Source organism: Miniopterus natalensis, chromosome 3, assembly GCF_054644295.1.
Source record: "Miniopterus natalensis isolate mMinNat1 chromosome 3, mMinNat1.hap1, whole genome shotgun sequence".
NCBI classification, from domain to species: Eukaryota; Metazoa; Chordata; class Mammalia; order Chiroptera; family Miniopteridae; genus Miniopterus; species Miniopterus natalensis.
In genome coordinates this window covers 96,121,471-96,147,653 of record NC_142083.1, presented here as the reverse complement: position 1 = coordinate 96,147,653, position 26,183 = coordinate 96,121,471, and the positions used below count along the sequence as shown (strand labels likewise).

At 54.5% G+C, this 26,183-nt stretch overlaps 1 protein-coding gene across 1 annotated transcript in view; it reads left to right on the top strand.

Moving 5' to 3' along the window:
* The first annotated feature begins 628 nt into the window (after nt 1-628).
* GSG1L (GSG1 like) overlaps nt 629-26,183 on the top strand; it is a 185,089-nt gene continuing 159,534 nt past the window's right edge. The window contains exon 1 of the mRNA XM_087815146.1: nt 629-956. Coding sequence (XP_087671272.1) covers nt 629-956 — 328 coding nt within the window. The remainder of the gene's footprint in view (nt 957-26,183) is intronic.

The following is a 26,183-nucleotide window of genomic DNA, read 5'->3' as shown; positions in this document are numbered from 1 at the left end:
CCTGAAGGGGGTCCTGCTGCTGCATATCCCTTGCGGGGAGCCCCAGCAGGCTCTGCCCTTGTCTCCCGTGGGCAGGGCCTTTCTAGGTCTTGCGAAGGGTGACCCCTCCCGGCCGGTTTTGCTGCCCCGCGTGCCCCGTGGGAAGCCTCTTTCTCCGAGAGCGCCTGGCCTGGCCCTCTCCTTGCTTCTCAGACCCTCCGCTCCGGGGCGGGTCGCTTTCGGGGGGCGGGGAGGGGGCGTCCCCGCTCGCCGGCTCCCCCGCCCGCGCCCGGCTTGGGGCGCTCCCCCTCCCCGCGAGGGCGGGCGCTGGAACAGTGTCGCCAGCCGCCTGCAGGTGTCTCCCCACGGAGGGGCGCGCGTTCCTGCGCCGCGCCGCTGCCAGGCACCAGCGACTCCTCGCTGAGGTGCACTCACGCTCCGGGCTTCGGGCGCGCCGGAGCCGCTCCGCCGCCGCCCGCGCCCCCCGCGCCCCCCGCGCCGCGCCCCCACCGGGGGGCCATGGGCCCGCGCCGCGTCCGCCGCCGCCGATCGCAGGCGCCCGAGCCCCGGGGCGCGGCGGGCAGCGGCCGCTGACGCGGGGCGCCGGCTGCCAACTTCGCGCGCGGAGCTCCCGGGCGGCGCGGGCGGCATGAAGACCAGCCGCCGCGGCCGAGCGCTCGTGGCCGTGGCCCTGAACCTGCTGGCGCTGCTCTTCGCCACCACCGCCTTCCTCACCACGCACTGGTGCCAGGGCACGCAGCGGGTGCCCAAGCCCGGCTGCGGCCAGGGCGGGCGCGCCAACTGCCCCAACTCGGGCGCCAACGCCACGGCCAACGGCACCGCCGCCCCCGCGGCCGCCGGGAACGGCCCCCCTGGCGGCGAGCTCTACAGCTGGGAGACCGGCGACGACCGCTTCCTCTTCAGGAATTTCCACACCGGCATCTGGTACTCGTGCGAGGAGGAGCTCGGCGGGCTCGGTGAGTGCGCGGCGCCCGCGGGCTCGGCTCCGGCCCCCGGCCCCGGCCCCGGCCCCGGCCGCGCGGCCCCGGAGGCGCGGGTCCCCGGCTCGCTCCCCGCGCCCGCGGGCGACGGACCCGCACCGCCGGCGCCGGCGCTCGGCGGGCTGGGCCCCGGGTCCCCGCGGGGAAGGCGCGTCGGGCCGGTCACGGGGTCGCACGTTAGGCGTTCGGGACGCTCCTCGGTTCCGGGGTTTGGGGCCGAGCTCCTGAGGCTCCCGAGCGCCCGGCGGCTTTGGGGACATTGCCGCGCCCTAGGGAGGCGCGCCTCCCGGGCGCCCACCCCAGCTGCGGTCGCAGGGGCGCGGGCTCCTTTCCGCGCCAGAACTCCTCGCCAGGCTCGCCCCGCCCCCTCTCCCCGGCGGGCGCGGCGCCCCCCGTCCCGCGGGGGGAGGGGTGCGGGGACTGTGGCGGGAGCCGCCTCCCCGCCGCGGATCACAGAGCGGGCCGCCGAGGGAGTCGCCCTCCTACCCCGTCCCCAGCCTGCACTAAACAGCTCCCAGGCGGGGCCTGGGAAGCTGGGGAGCGGGGAGCGGGGCGCGGGGCCGCCGGCGGGCCCCGCCGGGAGCGGATGCGGCGGGAGGGAAGGAAGGCCAGGTGAGAAAGCGAGACAGCGGGGGCTCCGACCAGAGCTGGGGGGTGCGGGACTTTTTAGAAGGCGGATCTAACGGCTCTCGTCCCTCACCCGGCTGCTGTGCGGCGGAAGCGCAGCCGGGCCGGAGCGAGCGCCCGGGCGGGCGGCGGGGCCCGGGGCGCGGCGGGGGGCCAGGTGCCCGCGCCCTGCGCCCCGCCCGGCGCCTCGGGGTCCAGGTGCGGGGACGCCCTGGAGTGAGCTGACCTCCTTCCCCTCGCAAGGTTAAAACTGCCCCTTGCATGCGCGGCTCTTCGGTGCGGACACGGTGCCACACGTGCGCTCGGATGTGGGTGCACTGGGGCAGGTCCAGTAGTTTGCCCTGCATAAGCCATCGGCCTCAATGGTTTAAAGGTCAGAGGGGAGAAAGTGTCGTGAACCCCAGGAGGCTGCCCCCTCTGCCCGGAATCCCCTTCCCTAGTCTTCCCTGGGTGGCTCCTCAGCTCCAGTGGGACTTCCTGGCCTGCCCCAGACGCAGGGTCCCCCTCCTCTCCCAATCCCCCTTTGGAGACAGGGGCTCCCCGTCTTTGTACCTCATCACCGCCTCTGTCTCCCTCATCACACTTGGCACACTTTGGCATTTTGGGGGGTCTGCCTTTGGTCACTAACTTCTAGTCCCCTGTCCCTACAGGGTGCCCCACTGTGCATAGCAGTGTCTGGGGCATAGTAGTTCTTAGTACCTGTTTGCAGGATACTGTTGGATGGGGCCTTGGGGTGATGAACCCGAGGTCTGCTGAGGTGCTGCCGGCTCTGTCTCGCCCTTGGGGGTGCTCCCTGCTGGCTGTTTGCCAAAGACGTTAGGTGGTTAGGTAGGGTCCTGCCCCTCACCAGTTTCACCCCACAGACTCACTTCTGGTGTGCACTCACGTCTTGAATTTTTTTCTTTGGGGTGTAATAAAAGAAATTAACCTCAAAAGGCATCCCTGCTTTCCACTGAGCCCAACCCTAACCTCTCCCTCGGTGGCCACCGACAACGTAATGCCTCATCCTCGCCTGTAATCTTTGTGGTCCACGGCCCCGCACCTCTTTCTCCGAGATCAGGGTGATGTTTGCAAGGTTCCGGAGGCCCGTCCCGGACCCATCTCCTCTACAACCCACCGGCTTCTCCTTTGTGGAGAGAGGGACGCCTTGCTCCTTCCCTTACATGCGATGCTGTGTATCTGGCAGCGGAGTTGTCCTGCCCTGCCTCCATGGAGTGTCCTGGTCCTTGCTGGCCAGCGGAGCCTCATAATTGTTTTGAGGTCTCTCCTGGCCTCTCCCTGATGGTGACAGTTCAAACTCTTGCAGTCATTTCCCTGTCGCTCATCCATGTAGCTTATCTTAGGGCTTGAAACACATTTAAAAACAGTGTTAACTTCTATTAATTGAGCCCCTGATGTGCCCCAGGCACTGTGACAACTACTCAGCCTGCCAGATCGTGTTGAATCCTTGCCAATACCTGTGAGGCGGGCACATCTGTGGTGCCCATTTTTCAGATGAGGAAGTTGAGGCTCAGAGAGGTTTGTGTCCAGGCCTCACAGCTGGCTGGGTGTGGTGGTGAGGGAAGAGAATGGTGCAGTTGGGGGTCGGAGAAGGAGGTGATGTGGTGGGTTCAGTGTAAGACCCTCACTCCTGGGCCTCTGTTAGTAAACACATGGATGGTTAGTTTGTTGGGCAAATAAAACAAACTCAGCGTGTTTTCTTTTCTCTTGATCGCTGTTGGCTAGAGATCACCCCTCCCAGAAAATCACAATTTTCCTTCCTAAGAGCCTGGAAAATAGTTATCAGCCTGTCAGTGCTGGGGAGAAATTTGGGAGGCCTGAGCCAGCTTGGATGGCTTCCCGGCTCATCCCACAGTGCCCAGATCCTGCCCTTCCACTGCCGTGGTCCTGAAGGGGTGTGAGGAAGTACCTGGCCCCCAACTTTTGTTGCTATGACAACCTTTCTTCTGGGTTCTGTGACCAGTTTTTAATTTATCTTTTTTCAAAGAGGAAAAAACTGCCCCAGCACCCCTCCCCTGCAATCCTGCCCTTCTCTCCCCCAGCCCCTGAGTACATTGAGGATCAACTTCCTTCCCTCCTGCCCATGAAACTACAAGGAATTTTACCTTCACCAGAATGAAAACACTAACCACGAAATCCCAGCCTCTCCGTGAGAAGCAGCTGCTAAATGTTCCTTCCTCTCAAACGCCTGTTCGGTTATTTCTTTCTGTGCTCAGAGAAAACTCTCCCCACTCTGGGCGGCCACAGGGGAATCTAATGAGCCCTTTCCCCACTAAAACCCACAGCGCTCACAAAGAAGACCGCAGCCTGCCCTGAAGGACACAATTGCACCAGGCCCCGCACAAAGGAGCCTCTTCTCCCTCCTCCAAGAAGGAGCATCAGCCTCCTTCCGCAGAACAGAAGGAGAGGGAATGTGGCCTCCACACGGGATTCCAGCCCTTTGCGCAGGTTGCATTTTTCTCTGACTTGGATGCTCGAAGGGCTGAGCGGGTGCAGCCGCAGGCAGCCTCGCAGCCTTGCAGTCCCGGGTGCGGGTGCGGGTGTGGGTGCGGGTGCGCAGCAGAGGAAGGGCCTGGGGGGGACGGTGGTGGGAGATGGGGCGGCCAGAGGGCAGGGTGCTAACTGGGAGCACAGGTGAGGCTGGACTTGATCCTGAGGAAGTGGTGACTGGGGAATGGATGGGGGCCGCTCAAGGAGGACTTTGGAGGATGGCTGGAGGGAGGCGGGGCTGGGTGGCCAGGGAGAGCCCTGGAGGAAGCAGGAGCGGCTGCTGGGTGCCCTGACTTGCCTCCAGGCCACTCTTCCCTGTAATGGGGCAGCAGTGCCCGTTCTCTCCAGTGAAGGATGGGCTTTTCTCGAGTGCAAGGCCGGGCTCTGCCTCTTTCTGGCAGTGTGGTTTGGAGCCTCAGTTTGCTCTCCTGTAGAATGGGGATCAGAGCAGTGTGCTTTTGTCCAGGAGTGAGGGTCAGTGGAACAGTGCAGGGCAAGTGCCGAGCCCCTGCTGGGTGTGTGAATGCCTGGCCACCTTCCTGCTGCCCCGTCTGGCCACTCACATCTCCTGTGCACTTCTGTGGCGCCCGGCAGGCGGCCCCCCAGCTTTGGCCATCGCCTCCCTCAGTCTCCTCTCCACCCGGGATCAGAGCCGTCATCAGGTCCTGTTCTTCCTTTGCGCAGCCCCTCCAACAGCCTCCTCTTAGCGTCAAAGCCATGGCCTCCCTGCCTGAAGGCGGCGCTCAGCCCCTCCCTCCCTCTCCTTCTTTACCCCCGGCCCCCACCCTGTGGCCACGGACTCCTGCCACATCGGGGGCCCCGACCAGGCATACTGGCCTCAGGGCCTTTGCACTGCTTAGAATACTCTTCCCTCAGATGGCCACAAGACTATTTCCAGAAACTTCTTTAAGTCAGTGCTGAGCTCTCTCCAGGCACCGGAATCAAAATTGATCTCCGCACGCATTTCCTGCTTGACTCTTCTTCTAGCACTTGCCACGGCGGACTTTACCTTCAAGCTCCTTGTCAGTTTTGTATTGTCCATCAGCTCCGTGAAGGTGGGGTTGAGTTTATCTGCATTGTTCCTGCTGGCTCCCCAGTGCTCCCACTGGCACACAGTAGGTGCTCAGTCAACACTTGTTGAAGGAATGTTGCTCGGCGTTATGACTGTATCCAGTTCTTTCCCTGGCTCTAAGTGTCTTCTTAGGACACAGTGAGTCAGGGGGCTGTCCAGAGACTCCTCCCCATCCACTGAGGCACCCAAGTGAGTGTCGAGCGGGGCCATTCCCACTCAGGAGGAGACAGCCCCCAGCTGAGCCCCCCCACCCTTTTTGTCCCTCTTTTCTTTTCAGAAAAACCCAGCTTTTCTGCCCACTCCCTTAAATCATATATTTACATTTTCACAAATATGGGAACACATGATGGCCCCAACCAGGACACTGTAGTGCTTTGGAGTGTGTTGGTGTAATGTCAGGTGGGCTTCGATGGGCTGCTTGCTAGGTGCGTCTGATGGGTGAAGATTTTGACTTTGAAAGGTGTGGCTCTAAGCCCTTGATAAGCGTTACCTCCTTCCATCCCAACAGCCCTGTGAGAAAGTGCCATGGTTATGCTCATTTTCCAGCTGAGGAAACGAGGCACAGAGAGGTGAGGGACTTGCCCAAGGTCACACAGCTACCAAGTGGCAGCGCTGGCTCCAGAGCTCTGAGCCTGCTGTGCTGCACCCCACCCTACCGACCCAATTCATTCCGGCCCCCGCTCCCCCAACAGGCCGCGTGGAAGAGCACTCCACCAGGAGTTATGGGCCCCAGGTTCGAGTCCAGGCTCCAACTCCAACGTGCTGAGCGACTCCCTCTTGCTCTGGTCTTTTTTCCCCTGTGTATAAAATGAGGGTTTGGTGGTTTTCTGACTGGATGATGGAGGTGGCAGAACACCCATGATTGCAGGCATCACAGGGCTCATGCCACACTCTCCTGCTGTGTGGCACTGGTAGGGGCTTGCCCTCTCTGAGCCCCACTCTCTGCCTGGGACGATAACATCTGCCTCATGATGGCGCCATTAGGGTTAAAGCAGATGATGCAGCCACTCGGCAGGTGCTGGATACGTGGTGCTCCCTGAGATCTGACCCCGTGTCAGAGGCTGCAGACCTGTGGCCACGGGTCCGGTGGGAACTCTCTGTGTTGTTTGGCCCTGCAGTGTTTACAGTGTGTTTGAATAAGTTGCCAACATTTGAAAATTGTCACACTTCACAGAAACATTCGGATTGACTGTTTTTCTCAAAAGCCTGGCGGATCTGTCTGTTCCCATGGGAGCAGCAGCCCGCCCTCGCTCGTCCCACCTCCTCACTGTTGACATGACTGGCCACCCCCAGGTACTCAGGCTCCAGGCCGGGAGTCAGATCACTCCCCGCCTCTCCTCAGCCGCCTCTCTGCCCCCAGCACTTCCCCTCCCACCTCTTCCCCTCATCAGTCTAATTGTTGTCTCACCCCCGACACATCACACTCATTTAGCCCCTTTATTACTCTCTCGGGGGCCGGGATGCTGGCCCGTGGGGCAGGACTTGGTCCATTTCACTTAATGCCGCATCCGGAACCCGGTGAGCAGCACTTAGCAAGGGTTCAGTGACTAGATGTTAACTGCGTCTGGGATTCTAAGAATTTCCCAGGCCTTCTGTGTGTGGATCTGCTCAGTGCCCGCCATCCTCGTGGACTCGTCAGAGGGTCTTTCTCCCCTCCTCGCTCTCCTGTTCCACCCCCCCGGAAGGGTGTTCAGGGGGACACTGTGAGGAGCTGAAGGGGTGCACTGTGGTCATCCCTCTGCTTAAGCTCTGGGGTACCGGACTCAGAACCATCTTGCGGGGGTGCCGTGACCTCTTTGCTGCCTGTGGTGGTGGTTAAACTCTTCTTTGGTCCCAAGTGACAGAGCAGACTTGAGCCCAAATGAGAATAAAGGGGAGTTGGTTAGGGGGATGCTGCCCACAGGGTCCAGGCAAAGGTGAATCACCTGCCTCGGAGGCCAGAGCCGGGCCACTTGGGCTCCTGGAGGCCGGGTTGACGGCCGTCCCTCAGGTCTAGAGCCACCAACTAAAATACTGCAGGGGCCAGACGGGGAGCCTAAGAGGGTGCCGTAAAGGGAGAGGGGGAGGGGGCTGTTCTCTCAGCCTGGGGGCCCAGGTGGGACCAAGCTCATTTTGTGAAAACTCCAGGTTTTTATATGAAATCTCTTGATGGTTAAAATTTGTCAACTAATTCAATTAAAAGTAAGAAGCCTGCTCTGCTCTGCAGGCCAAAAGTGAACACTTCCGAGGGGCAAGCAGACCCTCATCCGGCCAGTTTGCAGCTTCTGGGTCAGGGCCCTACCGGTAACACGATTAATTCCCAGCCCCCAGTTTCCATGCCTGTTGGTTTGAGGTCTTGCGAGAGGATCTGGACGGCGTGCAGATGGCCGTGGCGGGGGTCTGCTGCGTTCTGGGAATGGGGGTGGAGGGTTGTGTAACCCAGTCCCGTGGTGAGGGGAGCAGAACTTCGTTGAGCCAAGGGAATGGATCGGGACTTGGGCAGACATCCCAGAAGGGTCCGACCCTGTTAGCCAGGACACCAGGACCCATGCAAATAAGAGAAACTCACTTGAAGTGGGCTTAAGCAAAAAGGGGATTTATGGTCCCCCCTAATGGGAAGTCTGGTAGGAGAGGTCGGGGTTGTGGTGCGGCTGCATGGAGCAGTGTTGGGAGTTTGTTCCTTCCCAGCACTCGGCTCTGCCTTCCTCGGGAGCAGCTCCATGCCCAGAGCACTGTGCCCGCGGCTGTCCCTGGAAGCTTTGCGATTACCTCCTGCTCTTCTAGTAACTTCAGTAGAAAAGAGGGACCCTCCTCCCCAAGGTTCCGACAAAAGTTCCAGAACTGGTTCTCATTGGACTGACTCGGATTATGTCCCCACCTTGAACCAATCAGTGTTGCCAGTGGGGATGAATTGTGTTGATTGGCCAGCCTGGTCACCCGCCTGCCGCTGGGACAGGGGAGGAGGGCAGCTCCACCTAAGCCACATGTCCTGAGAGTGGAGGCGGGTCTACCAGTTAGCTCTTGCCACAGCAATGCTGTGCAGCAACGACTCAAACCCTCGGTGGCACACAGCTGCATATATTTACTCAGCTCAAGAGTCTGTGGGTCACCGAGGAAGGTTGCTCTGGGCAGGGCCACTCACATGCGTGATGGTTGCTGGCTGTTGGCTATAGTGACGGAGGCCTCTGGGCCATGTGCCTCTTACCCTCCGACAGGCTAGCCCGGGCACATTCCACGTAGTGTCAGAGATGTGACAGCCAGGGCAAGCCCAACTGCGCAGGCACTTTTCAGGCCTCTGCGTACATCCCCTTGGCCAAAGCAAGTCTCAGCCCAGTGTTGGGGCGGGAGGGCCCTGCAGAGTTAAAACTGCCAAGGGCATGAATGCAGGAAGGGTGAAGAATTGGGGCCATTGAAGCAATCACTGTGTCACAGGTGGTTCCTCAAAATCGGGGCTGGTCCTAGGGAAAGGGACAGTAGATGCTGCTCAGGCAAGAACAAGGATGCCCCCTACTTACACAACGCAGACACATCCGGGAACTGAACGAGTTTATGGCCATGCCCCCGATCGTCCACCCAGTTCCTTTCAGCCAAGACACTGCAGCTGAGCTTGAGTTCAGAGGTTCTTAATTGTTTGGGGCTCTGTGGCTCTGTGATGCCGGGATGAAACTCTGAGCTTCCCTCCCAGAGAAATGCATCCCCCAAACACGCAATGTGGCCTACACTTTCCCGAGGCCCGGCACGGAGACCACAGCAAGTGGAGAATCTCCGATCCATCTGGTGTTTCCCAAACTTCCCTAAGCGCAGGGTCACCTAGAGAATGTGGTCAAATGCAGATTCCCCGGGCCTTGCCCTTGGACCTTCTGCCGATGGGTCTGGGATGAGGCTCAGGAATTTGTATTTCTAACCAGCTCCCCAGGGGTTCCTGAAGCACAGCCAGGCATGGGTACCAGTTGTCTGATCCAACCTGTCATTCTGCATCTGTGGCGTGGGGCAGGGGCAGGGGCAGGGCTGCCTTCTGCAGAGTACAGGGCCCAGCGGGCCTCAGCCAGGGCCCCTGATTGCCCGCTCAGTGCCAGCCCTCTCTCTGGCCTCTGCCTCCTGCTCTTTCCCCTTCTGGGACCCGGTTCACTCTGCTCTGCCTTGCAGGCCTCCCTGCAGTTCCCGCCACACCAAGCTCATTTCCTCCTTCAGGGTACTTGCCCTTGCTGGTCCCCTGCCAGGAATTCCCTTCCTCTCACGGTGGCCTGTAGACCCTGTACCCCCTCCCCAGCCCTAGGTGCTGTCCCCTCCCAAGGCTCTTTTCTTCACTGCACTTTCTGCTCACCGAAATGACCTGCGTGGTGACGATTTGTACCTCATCCTAAAGGGGGCCCCTGGGGGCAGGTCAGAGACTGTTCAGTCCTCACTGAGGTGTCCCAGGGCCAGCGCACACAGGAAGTGCAGGCTTCCTTTGCGTAGGAGAGCTGACACCCAGGGTATCACTGTCTTGGGATGTCCAGTCATTCCATAGAATGTGCATATTACCTTGGAAATGCTCAAAGCAAAGTTAACTATTGAGGGCTGCCAGGGGCCAGGCTGTGTGTGGGGAGGTGGGGGGAGGAGTAGGAGAGAGAAGGTGAGGGGCAGGCTCAGAGGCAGAGGGAAGAGGTCCTCCTGGCCCGTGGGGAGCGCCCAGGCTCCCCAGGCCTGCTCAGGTCCAGGGCTCCTGACTCCCCTGGCCCTGCTTGGAGGCGAGGGGGTGAGCCTTCTGTACTGTGAGCGGACCCCAGGGAAGGTGTGGTCTGGAAGGGAGACTGGCTTAGACCAGAGCAAGCAGGAGGGTTTCTTCTGCGATTGCGGAGGGAGTGTGGTTCTCAGTGTCCTCATCTGGAAGTGGGAGGAGCAGTGGTTCCCAGCTCCGTGGTTCCTGGTCGCTTTACATCTTCTGAACCGGAAGGACAGAATGACCCCAAAACTGTCCATGGGCTCCACACGTGAACATGGTGGCACCGAGCTCCCTCACTGCACTCGAGGTGGCTGGCGAGGTCAGCGAGGTGTGAGAGGTGGCCTGGGCCCAAGTCCCCAAGCTGAGGCTGCTCCCTTGTCACTGTTAGATCACCGGGCTGTAGGGTGCGGGGTCTCCTCCCAGGCTGCCTCCTTCCCTGCAGGTGGAGACAGAGGAGAATGCCTGTGCTCTGGCTTCTGGAAGCAGAGCTAAGCCTGGGGTTGGGGCAGTGGCTGTGGGGGCCTCAGCCTGTGTCTCAGCCTCCTGGGGATTGGGTCAGAGAGGGTAGCTGGGGCGGGGGAGAGAAGGAGGCACAGAGACATTGTGAGGGGTGAGAGACATGCGGGAGGGGTACACCCAGAATCTGACAGGGATCCAGAGAAAGGCTGAGATCATAGAGGACCCAGAGAGGGAGGTAGTGAGAGAGGGGCAGAGACAGAGAAAGGAAGACATAGAGAGTGGGATGGAGAGAGGTAGAGGGACGGTACACAGAGAGACAAAGGCACGCAGAGGGAGGGACAGAGAAACAGACACGTGCGCACACATGTACACATGCACGCGCACACATGCAAACACATGTACACACATATACTCATGTACACACATGAACACATGCACACACATATACTCATGCACGCACACGTACACACATGAACACACACACACATATACTCATGCACGCACACATATGCACGCACACACTCACGGGGAGCAGGCCTGCGGAGCTGGAGAGGAGAGGCGAGTGAGGGGTGCCCGAAATAGCCAGGGAGGCGCACGGAGCACAGATGGCGCTTCTGCCTGCTCTTTTCTGGGAGAGGCTGAGTCCGAGGCAGGAGGAGGCCACCCTCCGGGCCTCAGTCCCGGTGAAGGGCAGGTGAGGAAGGCGGGGCAGACCCTCCCAGTCTCCTCCACCCCCCTGTAGGTGGCAGTGGGCGGGTTTGGTGTTGGGGAGCTTCAGGCGTCACAGCTCCCTTGCGCCTCGCCCGAGCTGTCCCAGTTCATTTATTAATCATTCAGAGCCCAAGTGAGCTCAGCGTGTGGGCGGCAGCTTCTCAGCCAGCTGGACCGGTGCCTCTGTTGCCTCTGGGACACGTGTGGAGCCTCCACTCCCCGCCGTCCCTCTGTTGTACCCCTCTCACCTCGGGGCCTCCCTCCACCCTGCTCTCTCCAGCCAAGGCCGGCTCCGGACGAGGAGAGAGGGAGGCTCCCTCCCTGCTCCTGTCTCTCCCCCTCCCACTGGCACCTGCCGGCCTTGCCCATGCTGCCCCCTTTGCTGGAGCCCCCCCACTGCGAGGTCTTCTGGGTGGTCCTGTAGAAGCACAGAGGGAGGGAGACCCCCCCACAACACAGTTGGGTGGGCGGACACGAGCATTAGTGTCTCCACTGAGTTGAGCCCTGCACTTGGAGGTCCAATGACATCTCAGACGAACACTTCCCCAAGCAGGCAGCCCCGCGACCGCCCTCACCGGCGGGCCAGCCTGGCCCACACTGCGTGTCTGCGAACAGCCGCGCTGCCCTCATCGGGGACCCCGATAAAAGAGGCTCCTTCGTGGGGCTCCATGGCTGCGGGCAGAAAAGGGGATGAGTTTCTGCCCGGAGGTGACACATGCCGCCTGGCTTGCATTTCCCATGGTCACATCTCACCGCAGCAGGGGCTGGGGACTGAGAGCTGGGAAGACTGGTGACAACATGAGTGGCTCCCACACCCTCATCCTGCCCGTCACAGCCCCATCTCAGCAAATGACGAAAGACAGCAGATATTGCCACCTTTCTGATTTCTCAGGCCCAAACCTTGGAGTCCTCTCTCTCTCTCTCTCTTTCTCTCTCTCTCTCTCTCTCTCCATTCAATCCACATTCTACCAGCAAGTCCTATTGGCTCCTTTAAAAACCATATCCAGAGTGCAGCCACCTCTCACCCTCTCTCGGCCACCCTCAGGCCAGCACCGTCTTGCCCGGATGACTCTAGCACCCACTTCACTGGTCTTCCTGCCCCACCTCGTCCCCTCACACCGCCCCACATTCTGCTGAGGGGACCCTACTATACATTGGATGGCTCCCATCTCCAAAGTGGCTGCAAGACCCAACGTGATTTGTCCCTGTTGTCTCCTTGCCTCATCCCACGGCGCACTCTTCCTTGTTTCCTCTGCTCCAGCCCCACAGTCCTCTGGGCGTTTGCACAGACACCCCCCCCCGGCATGCTCCTCAGGGCCTTTGCACTGGCAGTGCCCTTGGCCTGAACACTCTTTCCCCAGCTTTCCACTCTTGCACATTTTCATGAGCGCCTACAATGTGCCAGGTTTTGTCCAGGTTCAGGGATTCTGGCAGGAAACAAGACAGGTGAAGTTTTAATCTCATGGAGGTTACATTCTAGAGCCTGGCAGACAGACAGATAGACAAATGAAGAAATCCATTTGTGCATTTAACTTAGATTTATTGAGCCCCTACTGAGGCCACTGTGGATTCAGTGGTGGACAAAGCAGAGGCCTTATCTCCATGAGCTGGCATTCTAGAGGGGACAGACAAGGAGAGCGGGTTTATCACGCACCGTGGCTCACATGGTGCTAGATTCGGGCCAGAATGACACTGGGACTCGGGTGAGGGAAGCAGTTGGACACCCTGAAGGGGTGAGGCTGGCAGGCCACTCCTGCTTCGAGATGCATAAGCCAGTCACATCTCTGACTTTTCTTTTTCTTTTCTTTTTTTAAATGTATCTTTATTAATTTCAGAGAGAGGAAGGGAGAGGGAGAGAGAGAGAAACATCAATGATGAGAGTCACTGGTCGGCTGCCTCCTGCGTGCCCTGACTGGAGATCGAGCTCACAACCCGGGCACGTGCCCTGACCGGGAATCGAACCTCAATCTCCTGGCTCCTAGATCAATGTTCAACTGCTGAGCCACGCCGGCCAGGCCACACCTTTGACTTTTCATTTTCCCTCTAATAGTGACAGAGTAGAATTTTTGAGATGGTCATTTTCTCTCATGTGAACCCTCACCTGCTGGAAAGTTCTGTACCTTCAAGTGTTTTCTGGGATAGTTTTTTCCATCTTGAAAGATTTATCTTCCTTTGTCATAAGAAATTACTGGAGCCCTAGTTGGTGTGCTCAGTGGTTAGAGTACCGGCCGGTGGGCCAAACAGTCGTGGGTTTAATTCCCAGACAAGGGCTCATACTTGGGTTGTGGGTTTGCTCCCTACCCCTGGTGGGGGTGTGTGCAGGAGGAAACCAGTCAATGCGTCTCTCTCACATCTATGTCTCTCTCTCTCTCTCCCTCCCTCCCTCTACCTCTCTCACTTCCACTTTCTCTGAAAAAGCAATGGAAAAAAATATCCTCAGGTAAGGATTAACAAATAATGAATGAATGAATGAATAAATAAATATATAAATAAATAAAGCCTTTGAAAATTATTTGGGTTTTCTGCAAGCTCTCTTGTCTTCTTTGGTCTTCATGAGTTTAATACATTTATGGAGCACTTACTCTGCTGGACACTTAGGAGCACTAAGTGAACTTAATGAATAAGGCCCCTGCTCACTAGGAGCTCATATTCCATTGGAAAGAGGAAAATAAATAAGTTAAAAATAGTAGGTAAGTCAATAACTTCATATAGACCTAAGTGCTATGGAACAGGGTCAGGAGGTAGCACTGAGGGTGGGATTTTTGATGGGGTGTCAGGGGAGCCTTTCTGAAGGGGTGACACTTGCACTGAGGCCGGAATGGCAGGAGGAAGCACGCAGAGCCCTGGAGGAGGGGGCAGCGTTCTAGGCAGAATAAGTTCATCCTTGGTGACTGGCTACTCCCATTTCTGCTTCGTGAGTCGGCTTTTAGTGAGGTCTGTTTTCTCAGAAAACAATTTATGCAAACGTTTCAAACTTATGTGTGTGTAAAATTTAGCATAGTACCTTCTTACGATTAAAAGAAAACGTTTCTCTTTGACTCATTGCCTTTTTGTGCTCCTAATCCTGTGCATTTGTGCTCTTTCTGTTTTTCTTTTGATGTCTCTTGCTCTAGTCGGCTGAGGGCGATATGAACCCTGGTGAAAATTGCTTTTCAGATCCTCTGGAAACTGCATACTGGCTCAAAATCGTTATATCGGTTCTGTTCTGAGATGCCACATTTCAGGTTGGCGGTCCTGGTGATTTGTTCCACCTTTCTCATCCCCCTTTTTCCCCCGCCCAATCTAGCTCTTGCCAGCTTGGCTGTTTTATTGTCTCCGGCCCCCCTCCCTGCCCTTTAAAGAACCAGTACTCTTCTATTTATCAATTCTGTTTAAGTTTTCTAATATATCCTTGTTTTCTTTTGTTACTTTTTTGAGGTTTGTTTTGCTAGTATGTTCAGATATTTGAGTTGAAATCTTTGTTTTCATAGTTAAAAAAGAGGAATGTGTTTAATGCTATGAGTTTGCCTCTGAGCACCACTTTGGCTATATTCTGTGAATTTCAAAACACAGTGCTTTCTTTGAAATTATTTTCTAAAAATTCTGGAATTACAATTTTGTTTTTAACAGTTCTGAGATTTCACTCTTATTTCTTCATTGATCCAAGAATAATTAACTAGAGCATTTAAACATTTCCCAGTGCTTTGTCTTATATGCTTAAACCTTTGTCATTAGTTTCTAGTTTTACAGAATGGTAGAGAAGGTGGCTTATGAAGTTTCTGCTTCACAATTTTCTTGGATAATTATTTTATTTGAAAAAGCAGGTATATTCTCTATATGTAAGGTAAAGCAGCTTTATAGATAGTATCTTGTTATTTATTTCTCTTTGCTTTGCCAAAAGCTGAATGAGGTAGGTCAAAGCCTTTCTCTTCAATAGAATTCTTTCCATTTTTACTGTGTTTTTGATAGTTTTGTTTTTATAAAACTTCATTTTATGTTATTTATCACAAAAAGATTTGTGGCAGTTATGTTGTCATTGTGGAATTGTGGATTTTATTTTTGTCAATATGAAATGACTGTTTTCCCCCCTAGTGAATGCTTTTGGCTTTGAATTTGATTCTTTTCATATTTTAATATTTTTTTCCCCTGCTTTTTTTTGTTTGTGCCTCCTCAATGTATCTTTCTAGTCATTTTCTTTCAACTTTTCTATGTCTTTCTGTTGGATGAATATCTGGTAAAAACAGTCTAGTTAGAGTCTGTCTTTTGGTACAACCTGGGGGTCTTAACCACATAAAATTTATTTCTATAATAAATAAGTGTGATTTCATGACTATTTTTATTAAGTGCTTTCAAGTCTTTATTCTTTTTTCCTTAAACATTTTCTTTGCTTTTATCTTTTACTGTATGGATCAGGTTTTGTTTCTTTTTTCTTTACTAATGATTTAAAAGGTATACACACTGCAATGATTCTGTTTTCAGTTCTTGGGCTTCTGTTTCTCTAACGATTTTGAAGAGCGGTACCACAAACTTCATCTTTCCGAGCAGGATGAGATTAATTGCTCTCGAGTCCTGTTTTTCACGCATATTTGTAACAGCAGTTGCCACTTGATCCCTCGCTTAACTGGTTTTGGTGCTAATTGCAAGTCTCTTTACTTTGCTGTTCCCTGTTTTTATTTATATCTTGGTTGGCTCTGTCTGCAGATATGGTGGTGTGTGTGCTGGCTGCCAGCTGCATGCAGGGTCCCCTGCGGGAGGCTGGGGGTGCAGTCATACGGAGGGCCACAAGGTGGGTTCCTGCCCTCGCAGAACTTCTAGTTGTGTCTGTGTGTGTGCACGCGTGAGTGTGTGCCTGTGTGAACAATACACAAGGCAAAAGACCCATTCTTCTCTGAGGAGGGATATCTAAGTGAGACGGGAAGAGTGAGGGGAAGCGGGCCCTGGGCAGTCAGAGGAAACGGCACGTGCAAAGGCTTTGCAAAAGCAGGAGTGCAGGGAACCCCATGGAGTGGGGAGAGGGATGTGGGCCGAGTGCGAGAGGAGCGGAGATGAGAGCAGGGCCTGGCAGGTGTGGAGGGGTCGACACCATCTACATCTTAGCTCTTGTTTATCCAAGATTAGCTCTCCGTTCTGTATGTCCATGATTTTCTCTTTCATAATCGAAATGCTTTTCTGGGGTCACAGTCTTTTGGAATTTGCCTTACGTGGTGTTCTCTGAGCTTCCTGGATGCGTGGTTTGGCCTGTGACATTAACCTGGGAAATTCTCAGCCGTTATTGCTCCAGTGTTTCTTCTCTCTTCGCCTCTGGTCTTCCCATCACACGCATGCTCACCTTCTGTAGTTGTCCCATGGACCTTGGCTATTCTGTTCTGGTTTGTTTCTTTTAAAATCTTTTTTTCTCTTTGCTTTTCTGTTCTGGGGGTTTCTATTGAGATATCCTCACGCTCAGAAGTTCTTTCCTCAGCCATGTCCAGTCTACGGCCCATCGAAGGTGCTCTTCACGTCGGTCACAGTGCTTGATCTCTAGCATTTCTTTTTGGCTCTTTCTTAGACTTTCCATTTCTCTGCTTACAGTGTCCACCTGTCCTTGCATGATGTCTGCTTCATCCACCACAGGCCTTAGCATATTAATCACAGTTGTTTTCAGCTCCTGGTCTGGTAAGGCCAACGCCCCTGCTGCTGCGCCCGGTTTCCATGCCTGCTCTGTCCCTGCAGACGCTGTGTTTTGCCTCTTCATCTGCCTGGATTTTTCCCTGATAACTAGATCTGGGGAGCTGTAAATGGGCCTTTAGAGATGCAATGGGGAGGTGAGGCAGGGGCAGGGCAAGTGTTCCGCAGCCCTGTGAGCCTTCCTGAGCCTGTGCCCCTGGGCTGTGACCTTCACCCGTGCTCTCAGTCCCCTCAGAGGGGGCTGCCGCTGGGCATTTCCCTTCCCGAGGGAAATAAACTCTCTCTGTCCCTTGCGTTGTGCCTCATGTCCCGACTCACATCCAAGTGTCCCAGCACCCTGCACCGTGGGCTCAGCTCTCCACGGCCCGCATCGCGCGTTTGTCACTGGCCTTCCTCTCCACGCGTGCCCCCTTTCCCCTTCCCGGCAGCTCTCCTCGAGAAATCTGGTATCTGACCCTCCAGCGGGTTCCTCATAAACAGGATGGGTGGATTCTCTCTGGTCCCCTGCTGCTGTTAGATGCCCCCTCACATCTTACATGGCACCGATGGCTGGCAGCTCTACCACTAAGTGGTGCAGACTTTTCAGGATTTATCCCCATTTAGTGACTCTGCTAACAGTGGAGGCAGGGCCTCCTTCTCTCACCCCCTGGTTTGAGTATGGAAAAGAGGAATGATCTCCGTGCTGTTGGAAATACCCTGTAGTCCCGTTCTTAACAGAAATGGTTGATGTAAAACCACAGTTCCCAAGGTGCACCATTTCTACATTTTTTCTCTCGTCTTTGCCCTGGTTCACTTCAACTCAAGGTGCAATGCACTGTTTTCCGTCCGCTTAGGCTCTTAGCCATGTGCCCTCACCGGGAGTCACAGATGCTGAGTGGATGGTGGCAGGGGTCGGGGAGGGGAGGAGGGGACCATCCTGCTCCTCACAGGAGGTGGCTCACGTGTTACAGAGGGTGGGGCTCCCTCTACCAGACCCAGAGATGTGGCCAACCTAGGGTGGTGGAACCCCTTCTGATTTCCTGGCTGCAAAGACAATTTGATTAGTGGAAATTCCTTCTTGGTTTGACAGAGATCATTCACAATAGGCCTAGTTTTTGGTCCCCTTTTAACACCTCACTGCTCTCTGTCTCCTTGACATTTTAATGAAAAGATGGATTAAGGGGACCAACTGCACATCCTTTGCCTGCCACCAGTCTTAACCCTGAAGCCCTGCACCCTCTGTAGAGCGGATGTTTTCGTAAAGATGAGGGAAAATGTGGATTCACACTAAGGAGACATGACGTGGAATTGTGGCCCATTTAGAAATTCATTTACTCATTTATTGCATGACTATTTATTAAGCTCTGGATATGCTAGTATTGTATCAGTTCAGTAGGAACTGGAGATAAAAGATAGCATTGGGTTTTGCTCTGTGTGAAATTTTTCCAATGTCCTGTGAATGACTCAACCTAATGGTGCCTCATTTTACCCATAAATGAAATGGGGGTAAAAATACAAACATCTGAAGGGCTGCTATGAGGTTGAGAGGATGCAACACACAGGCGGGTTTGTCTATAGTGCTCAGCACAGGGGTACCTGTGTACATTTGGTATTTTAAGTCCAAATAAGGTGCCTGGAATGCTGAGGGCGGGGCTGGGATGGGGAAGTGGATGGGAAAAGTGATGCGCATAGATCTTAACTGGTTTCAAGAAACACGTGGGCGGCCGGTCAGGCACTGCCTGCAGGTCTTCCACCTGCCTGCATGTCCAAGGGGCGGAGCTCAGCAGAGAGAAGGCTCCCAAGGTCTGGGGCTGTGAGACTGTCTTTGTCTCCTGGGTCCCACCCAACTGAAAGGGTCTCTTGTTAGGTTGCTGGCAAGGCATCTGTCCTTGAAGCTGTATTAATTCATTCATTGGAAAATTTTATAAGTGTGTGCTGTATACCCAGCACTATTTTTATTTTTATTTTTGTAATGAGACACAGTGGTGGAAAAGGTAAGGTCTCTACTCTCATGAACTGTTATTTATTTCTTGGGAGGAGTGGCATGGCAACAAATAAACAAGGTGGTTCAGAGTGAGAATTACAATGAAAGAAAGGAAAAAAGAGTGGTGGGATGCAGGGTAACTGCAGAGCACTGGTAGTTTGGGTGGGAGGGGAGGGAGGCCTCTCTGAGGACGTGATGTTTTTCTTGAGAGCTGAATGCTAAAAGGGAGCCTCCCAGTGAAGATCTGGGGAAAGAGTACCAGGCGGAGGGAACAGCATGTGCAAAGGCTCTGAGGTGGGAGCAGGATGCTGGAAGTATTGGGTAGGGCTGGGGTCAGGTAGGAGGTCATGGGGAAGGTCCAGGGAAGGTGGCAGGCTGTTTGGCAGGAAGGACCAGCAGGACTTGATGAGGCCAGCAAGGGAAGGAGAGGCGCTCAGGGAGGAACAGGTTTGGGAAGAAAATCAGGAATTTTGTTTTGGGACATAGGAAGGTGTAGGTACTGGTGTTGACTTCCGATCTGCTGAGGACCAAGGACAGAGGTCAGACTGGTGTGTGCGTGTGTGTGTCTGTGAATGTGTGTGAATGTGAATGAGTGTGTGTGTGTGAATGTGTGTGACTATGAATGTGTGTATGTGTGAATGTGTGTGTGTGAATGTGAGTGTGTGTGAATGTGTGTGTGTGTGAATGTGTGTGTGTGAATGTGAGTGTGAATGTGTGTGTGAGTGTGAATCTGTGAATGTGTGTGACTGTGAATGTGAATGTGTGTGAGTATGTGTGAATGTGAGTGTGAATGTGTGTGTGAATGTGTGAGTGTGTGTGTGAATGTGTGTGAGTGTGACTGTGTGTGTGAGTGTGTGTGAACGTGTGTGTGAATGTGTGTGTGTGAATGTGAGTGTGAATGTGTGTGAGTGTGTGTGTGTGTGAATGTGTGTGTGTGAATGTGAGTGTGAATGTGTGTGCGTGTGTGTGACTGAGTGTGTGGGCGTGTCCTGCTCAGGGTTTCTCAGCCTTGGCACTGCTGGCATCTGGGCCGGGTCAGTCTTTGTTGCGGGGCCGCCCTGTGCATTGCGGGGTGTTTAGAAGCCTCCGTGGCCTCCACCAAACACATGCCAGTAGCAAACCCTCATCCCCATGGGTTACAATCAAAGTGACAATCAAAATGTCTTCAGGCACCCCCAAATGTCCCCGGGGGGGCAAAACTGCTCCTGGTTGAGAACCAACGTGACATCCTCACAGGGACATTGACTCTCGTCGCAGGAAGGAGTGGAACCTGCCCAGCCCAGGCGCCAGCACCGCCTCCCGCAGCCTTGTCCACGCTGCTTTCGTCCAGGTCCCAGGTGCTGCCTCCGACTCCTCAGTAGCAGCCAGGAGCCATTATCGATGGCTGGGCCTGGCAACAAGATGACACCCACTTATTCTCCCTCCTCTAGGAGTTAAAAAAGGGCCCAGAATGCTTTGCGTGGCCCACACGCTCACTTACACTGAGACCCTAGACAGCAGCCTTCGCCGCCTGCGCCTCAGTGTCACCGGTCAGGACAAAGCAATCCTAACTGCTTTCTGTGGACCGACAGAGCCTTAAGTGGTAGGATCGATGAGATGATCCTGGCAACTCAATCTGAGTTTTTGGAGGTGGGCAGAATATTCCAGAAATGCACAAGAGGATCATTATCGCACGGGGTGCTGTGAAGGCGAGCCTGCAAATAATTAGAAAATATTTAGTTGCTATAAAGCGACAGGTCTAATAATGGGAGTAATGAAAAAAGAAGGCTCTCGAAGCGGGCAGGCGGGTTGCAAGGCCTGGCGATCGGTGTCTCAGGCTGCGGCCGGGAGGGCGGGTGGTGACGCTCAAGGCTACAGCGATCTGTGTGTGATGTTTTGTTCAGGTTCGGCGTAACCATGGAGACAGCCTTCCCCCTTCCTCCTGTGCAGCTGATCGCACACTCCTCCACACATGTATATGCCACGCACCCATGTCCCTCTTCCATCCGCCCTGACTCCCTCTGCTCGGGCAGAGGACACCCTGGAGGGGACAGCGTCTGCAACCTGGATGCCAGGGTGTAAGTCCTGCGTCTGCCCCATCCCTGAGCGTGTGATCGTGGGGGAGTTGTTTGGACTCTGGGAGCCTCCGTCTCCTAATCTGCAAAATGAAGATAAAACACTTTCTCCACTGCAGGGTTATGGGGGCTCAAACTGCACCTCCAGCGGGGAAGAGCCCTGTGAACTGTCACGAACTCCAGAAGGTGGCTTCACTTGTTACCCTGTTAGAGTGGCCCTCAGGAACCCAGAATTACAGGCATTGAAGTCCTTGTTTAAAAAACACACCAACCAAACCAAACCTCCGGCTCACGATGTGTGCTCACTGTGGAGGTCCACGTGGCCTCTCTGTGTTTTCTTTGTTTTCAATAAGAGCCCCTGGGAGCTGGACCGCCCAGGCCCTAGGCCGAGGCTCGGGCAGCTGAGAGCCAGGCTGGGCAGCCGCCTGGGCGCGTCTCAGCTCAGTCTCACTGGTGTGTAATCACAAGTTATTTAACTTCCCTGTGCCCCGGCTCCTCGCCTGGAAAGTGGGATAGTAATAGTCCCTATACAGAGCTGTTATGAAGATTAAATGATTATTACTGCAAGGCTTTAGGACCATGTAAAGAACTTTCTCGAGCCTGATGTTTGATTTCCAGTTTGGGGAGAGCTTATTACAGAGCTTGGGCAGGATGGGGACAGGGGCATCAGGTGGAAGTGGGGGTGACCTGGGGGTCTAGGCCAGAGGGCCTGGCTCTAGAAGTGGGGACAAGGAGCTGTCCTTGGTGCCGTTTCAGACGCATTTACTCAGGACCTGCAAGAGGGAGTGGGGGCACTCTGGTCAGGCAGTCGCAGGGGGGCTTGGGGTGCAGAGAAATGGGGAGAGGCTGGAGGTAGCTGCATCCCGTCAGAGGAAATATTAGGCATAAATGAACACGTGGCCGTGGGGTCCAAAGAGCAGACAAACAAGACCCGATGCATGAGTCCTGCAACATGTGAGAGACTCAGCAGACTTCGGTTAACTGCGAGGATGACGTGAGAACAGAGCCAGGCTCACGATAAAGACATATGCGCACTTTCATTATTGTTATTGTTGCCTCTGCTGCTTTTGTTGTTATTGTTATTTGCCTCAAAGGTGGAAATTGGCTTCCAAAAGCCAAAATGTGACCACGGTTACATCAGCTGCAACATTACAGGGAGCGTGAGGGAGGCGACGGCCCCCTTCTTCTCTGCGCTGGCGTGGGTCTTCCGAGGGGAGCCAGGGAGGGCGACCTGTCCACGGGAAATGGAGGCTGTGTCTTATTTGTCCATTAGTGGCTGTGCCTCTAAGAATTAAGAAAGACACAGAGAAGTTCTGCCCTCGTGGAGCGCACACTCTTCCAGGGAGGATAAACCAGGTGCGTGACTGTCACACACAGTGGGAAAGGTACTTACCTGTGGGGCTTCCAGATGTGCGGAGATGCCTTTTAAGCCAAAATAAGAGAAGAATGGGGGGGGTGGGGAGAGTGGCCTGGGGCATCTGCGAGCTGTATTGAGATGTTTTAAGGGCTTCTGTGGGGCAAGAGGGTCCTGACTTGTCCTATGAGACCCGAGTCACCTTCAGAGGAGAGACCCAATAGAAGGAAGCTCAGGTCACACCAGTCCTGGGGCCCCAGAAGCTGGCTCTGATGTGAGGACTCGATCTGACTGCTCGCAGTCTATCTGGGGGGGATTCTGGCAAGTCCTGGTAAAGGGGGGCCCCCAGACGGGGTAGGAGAGTGGCCGATGCAGTGTGTTCCTGAGCAGGTCGCCTGTGGGCACCATAGATCCCACTGAGATGTGAGGGAACTGGGCTTTTGCCACCAGCTGCCATCAGCTGTCAACTGAGGGTGTCACCAGCTTCTGCCATTGTGGGTGCTGGCTGAGTATGTTCTGGGGCTGGAGAGAGCATGTGGGAATGGCGAGTGCCAGGGACACACGGGCGCCGTCAGGAGCTGGCGGCGAGGCCCTGAACAGGGTTAGTTAGGTGAGGAGGGCCCGGGTGGCTGCTGGTGGGGAGCTGGGCAGAGCCTGCCCCAGGCGGTACGGAATCTTAGAGCCTTTTGTACACGGGCCCCACTTGAGAGATGCTGCACCCCCAGACCTTGTTAGCCCATAGGTGAGGGGGGAGTGGAGGTGGTGGACATGGAGGAAGAATGACGTTTTCAAGCTGTTTGTTTTTTCTGAACCACCCACTCCAGCCTCACTCGCAGGCTAGTTCCAAGCCCGGGGGCCCCCTCAGGGGCTCAGCTGCTGGCCCAAAGCGCTTAGTTTGCTGACCCAGGTGGATCCTACACTGAGTAATGGCGGTTTCCCAGGGCGGGTGGCCTGGTGGCAAGGAGGTGGCCCGGGAATGGGCAACTCTCACCCCAGCGTCCCCCTCGGGAGCCTGGGGACTGCAGACAGGCCACTTCCCCTGGCAGCAGGGAGCTCGGCTTCCCACCTGCAGAGCGAGGGGCGGGGCAGGGACACCTCTAATGGTGGAGCTGGCATTTCAGTCTCTGGGAAAGCTTGCGTACACGGTAAAGCCATTTGTTATTTGAGCTGCCATTAAACGACAAAGACCCTGTGTGGGTCATGGCGTGGCCAAGTGCTTCCTAACATTTTATGAATTACGTGTGGCCCCATTCAAGCCCCCTGTGAGGCAGCTCATGTGTGCTGTAAAGCCAGCCGTGTGTGAGGGCGAGATGGCCAATAATCACCGTCACAGAGACGTGCCTGGGAAAAGCTAGCAATTGGGGTTCCCACGAGAGAAGGAGCCTCACCTATTTTATTGTAATTTAAAAGGCACCATAAAAACTATTTAATATACATATTCTTTAAAAAATATAGCTGTATTTAGTGCGTACATGGGAGGGGAGAGAGTTTGTCTACCGGGGAGACTGGCAGTCAGGGAAGTTTGGGCAAAGCCTAGCTTAGGGTTCTCAGCTGGAGGCGATTGTGCCCCCCAGCGGACACTCGGCAATGTCTGGAGATGGTTATGTTTGTCATGACCGGGGTGGTCTGCTAGTGGCATCTGGCGGGTCGGGCCGGGCCGGGCCGGAGATGCTGCTAAACATGTCCCAGCGCACAGAGCAGCTCGCAGCAAAGACTGACCCGGCCCGGGTGTCAGCAGCGCCAAGGCGGAGAAGGCCTGGCCTGGGATCACCCGCCAGCACCTCCGGGGGCCTAACCCTGGCTCTCAGCTGCCTTTGTGGCCACCCAGTCCCGTGGGGACACCTTTGAGCCTCAGTCTCTGAACTAAGACGGGCCCAGAGATCAGCAAAGGGAGAGATCAGCAAAGTTTTCACGTGTGGACCCCCTTGAGAAAATGATGAAAGCTATGGCCCTTTTCTCTTCAGCAATTTTCCACTTCCCACTGCACTATTTTCTCTTGTAATATACTTTTTTATGGTCTCTGCTTTTCCATTAATTATTGTCATAAACACTTCTCCGCATTTTTTACGGTCTTTGCAATGATCAGAATTAAGGACTTCACACTACCGCGTCCTGTTCACAAAGCACTCTTCCCGAGTCCCTCTGGGTTGCTGGGCATTTATTTCTTTGGTTCCTTAAGGTTTAATACCACAAAGATTATTTTTTGAACAGAACATTTTTGTTTGTGGAATTATTTTCTCAGCACAATTTCCCAAGGGCATTTCTTTCTCTGTCTTTCCCCCCTCTTCCCTCTCCTCTGCCTCTCTTTTCCTTTCTCTCCCCCTCCCTTTTTTTCTTTCTCTTTCTCTCCTCCATCCCTCCCTCCCTCCCTTCCTTCGTTATTTCATTTCATTTAATTTAAACATTTTGGAATAATAATGTATGCACGTGATTTAAAATTCAAAGGCATAAAACTGCACAGTAAAAGTCTCCCTGTTCCCAGCCACCCACTTCCTCTCCCAGGGGCAACCACTGGCAGCAGTTTTCCAATATCACGTGCATCCGTGTTTATACGCGGTGTCACACTCTGCCTGCGGTTCTGCCTGTGGGTGCAGGTGGGAGCACATCTCCTTTAGATGAGGCACTTGGGTAAGGCTTCTCTGAGGAGATGACAGTTGAGTGGAAGCCTAAAGGATGGTAAGAGTGGGAGGAAGAATGGAACAGTGAGAAGCAACATGTGCAAAGGCCCTGGGGCAGGAATTGATCGGCAGGTTTGAAGAACTCTAAGGAGGCCAGTGGGGCTGTTGCAGAGAGAAAGGTCCAGTTGGTTGGGAGGGACCTAGTCCTGCAGAGCCTTTTAGGCTGTGGTATAGAACTTGGACTTTATTCTAAATACCCTGGGATGCCTTTGAGTGCTTTTAAGCAGGGAGATGATAGGATATGATTTACATTTAACAAAGTAGCATTCGGACCGATGAGTGGAGAATCTGGGTTAGAGGCAGAAATAGGAGGGTCAACGGTGATGGTCCAGGTGAGAGATGCTGGTGGCTTGGCCTTGGGGGGAAATGGAGAGAACTGAATGAACTCAAGATATAGTTAGAAGGCAGAGCCAAGAAGATCTGCTGGCAATTTGGATATGGAGTCAGGGAAGAGAGTCACTGAGGACAACTTCTAGATTTTTGTCCTGAACAAATGATTGTATCCATTACCAAAATGGGGAAGATTGAAGTGGAAATGGGTTTTTGTTTTAGTGGGAAGGGAGGGATCTCGAGTTCAGACCTGACTGGATTAAGTTTCTTATGTCTGGGGGACAGCCCAGAAGCAATGTTAAGTAGATGGGATGAGGGTGGGGGAAAAAAAGGGAGATGTGCAAAGACAGCATGTGCAAAGGCCCTGGGGTAGGAATTGGGAGTGGGTGGTGGGGGGAGAGGGATACCAACATGCTCAGGGGTCAGAAGTATGATTCAGGCCAGAGATATGGAGTAAGAGCCGCCGGTACAGGGTCAGTGTGGGAATCTATTAGTTTCACCCCAACTATACCAACTCTGTGTTAGCTTTTACTTTTGTTATTTATTTTGTGATTTTCTAATTTTCTAAAGCCAATATGACCTATAGTGAATTTGAAGACATTGTGTGGCTGCTTGTATTTGGGTTCTAGGAACTTTCTTGCTTTAGTTGCTTTACCTAATCCGGGGCGAGAATCTGAGTCTGGCAGAGACCCAAGCTAAGAAGAGCCTTTCTGGTTTTCCCGTCACATCCCTGTATCTCCAGCCACTTCTGCCCTGGAAGCCAGGGGTGCTCACTGGAGAGGAACTGCTGGCGAACAGCGAGCTGTCTCTTCTCTTCCTCTCTCCTGATACCCAAGAGACTTGGCACCCCCTGGCCTCCCTATAATGGCTCTGAGTTACGTGTTCATTATAAGTCCCAATATTCCCTATTTTCAGATTATTTTCCTTTACAGTGGGGCTGTAATTCCTGCCAAAGCTCGAGAAGCCCCATACACCTCCCCCTGACGTCAGGCACGGGATCGGGGGTGCGCGCCCTCCTCGGAGCCGCTGCTCCCTGGAAACTGGCCCACGGTTGCCTTCTGTCGGGAATGCACTCTGCACACCCAGCAAGGGAATCTGTGTTGATGTTAACATTTCCGTAAGGCAGCACTAGTTA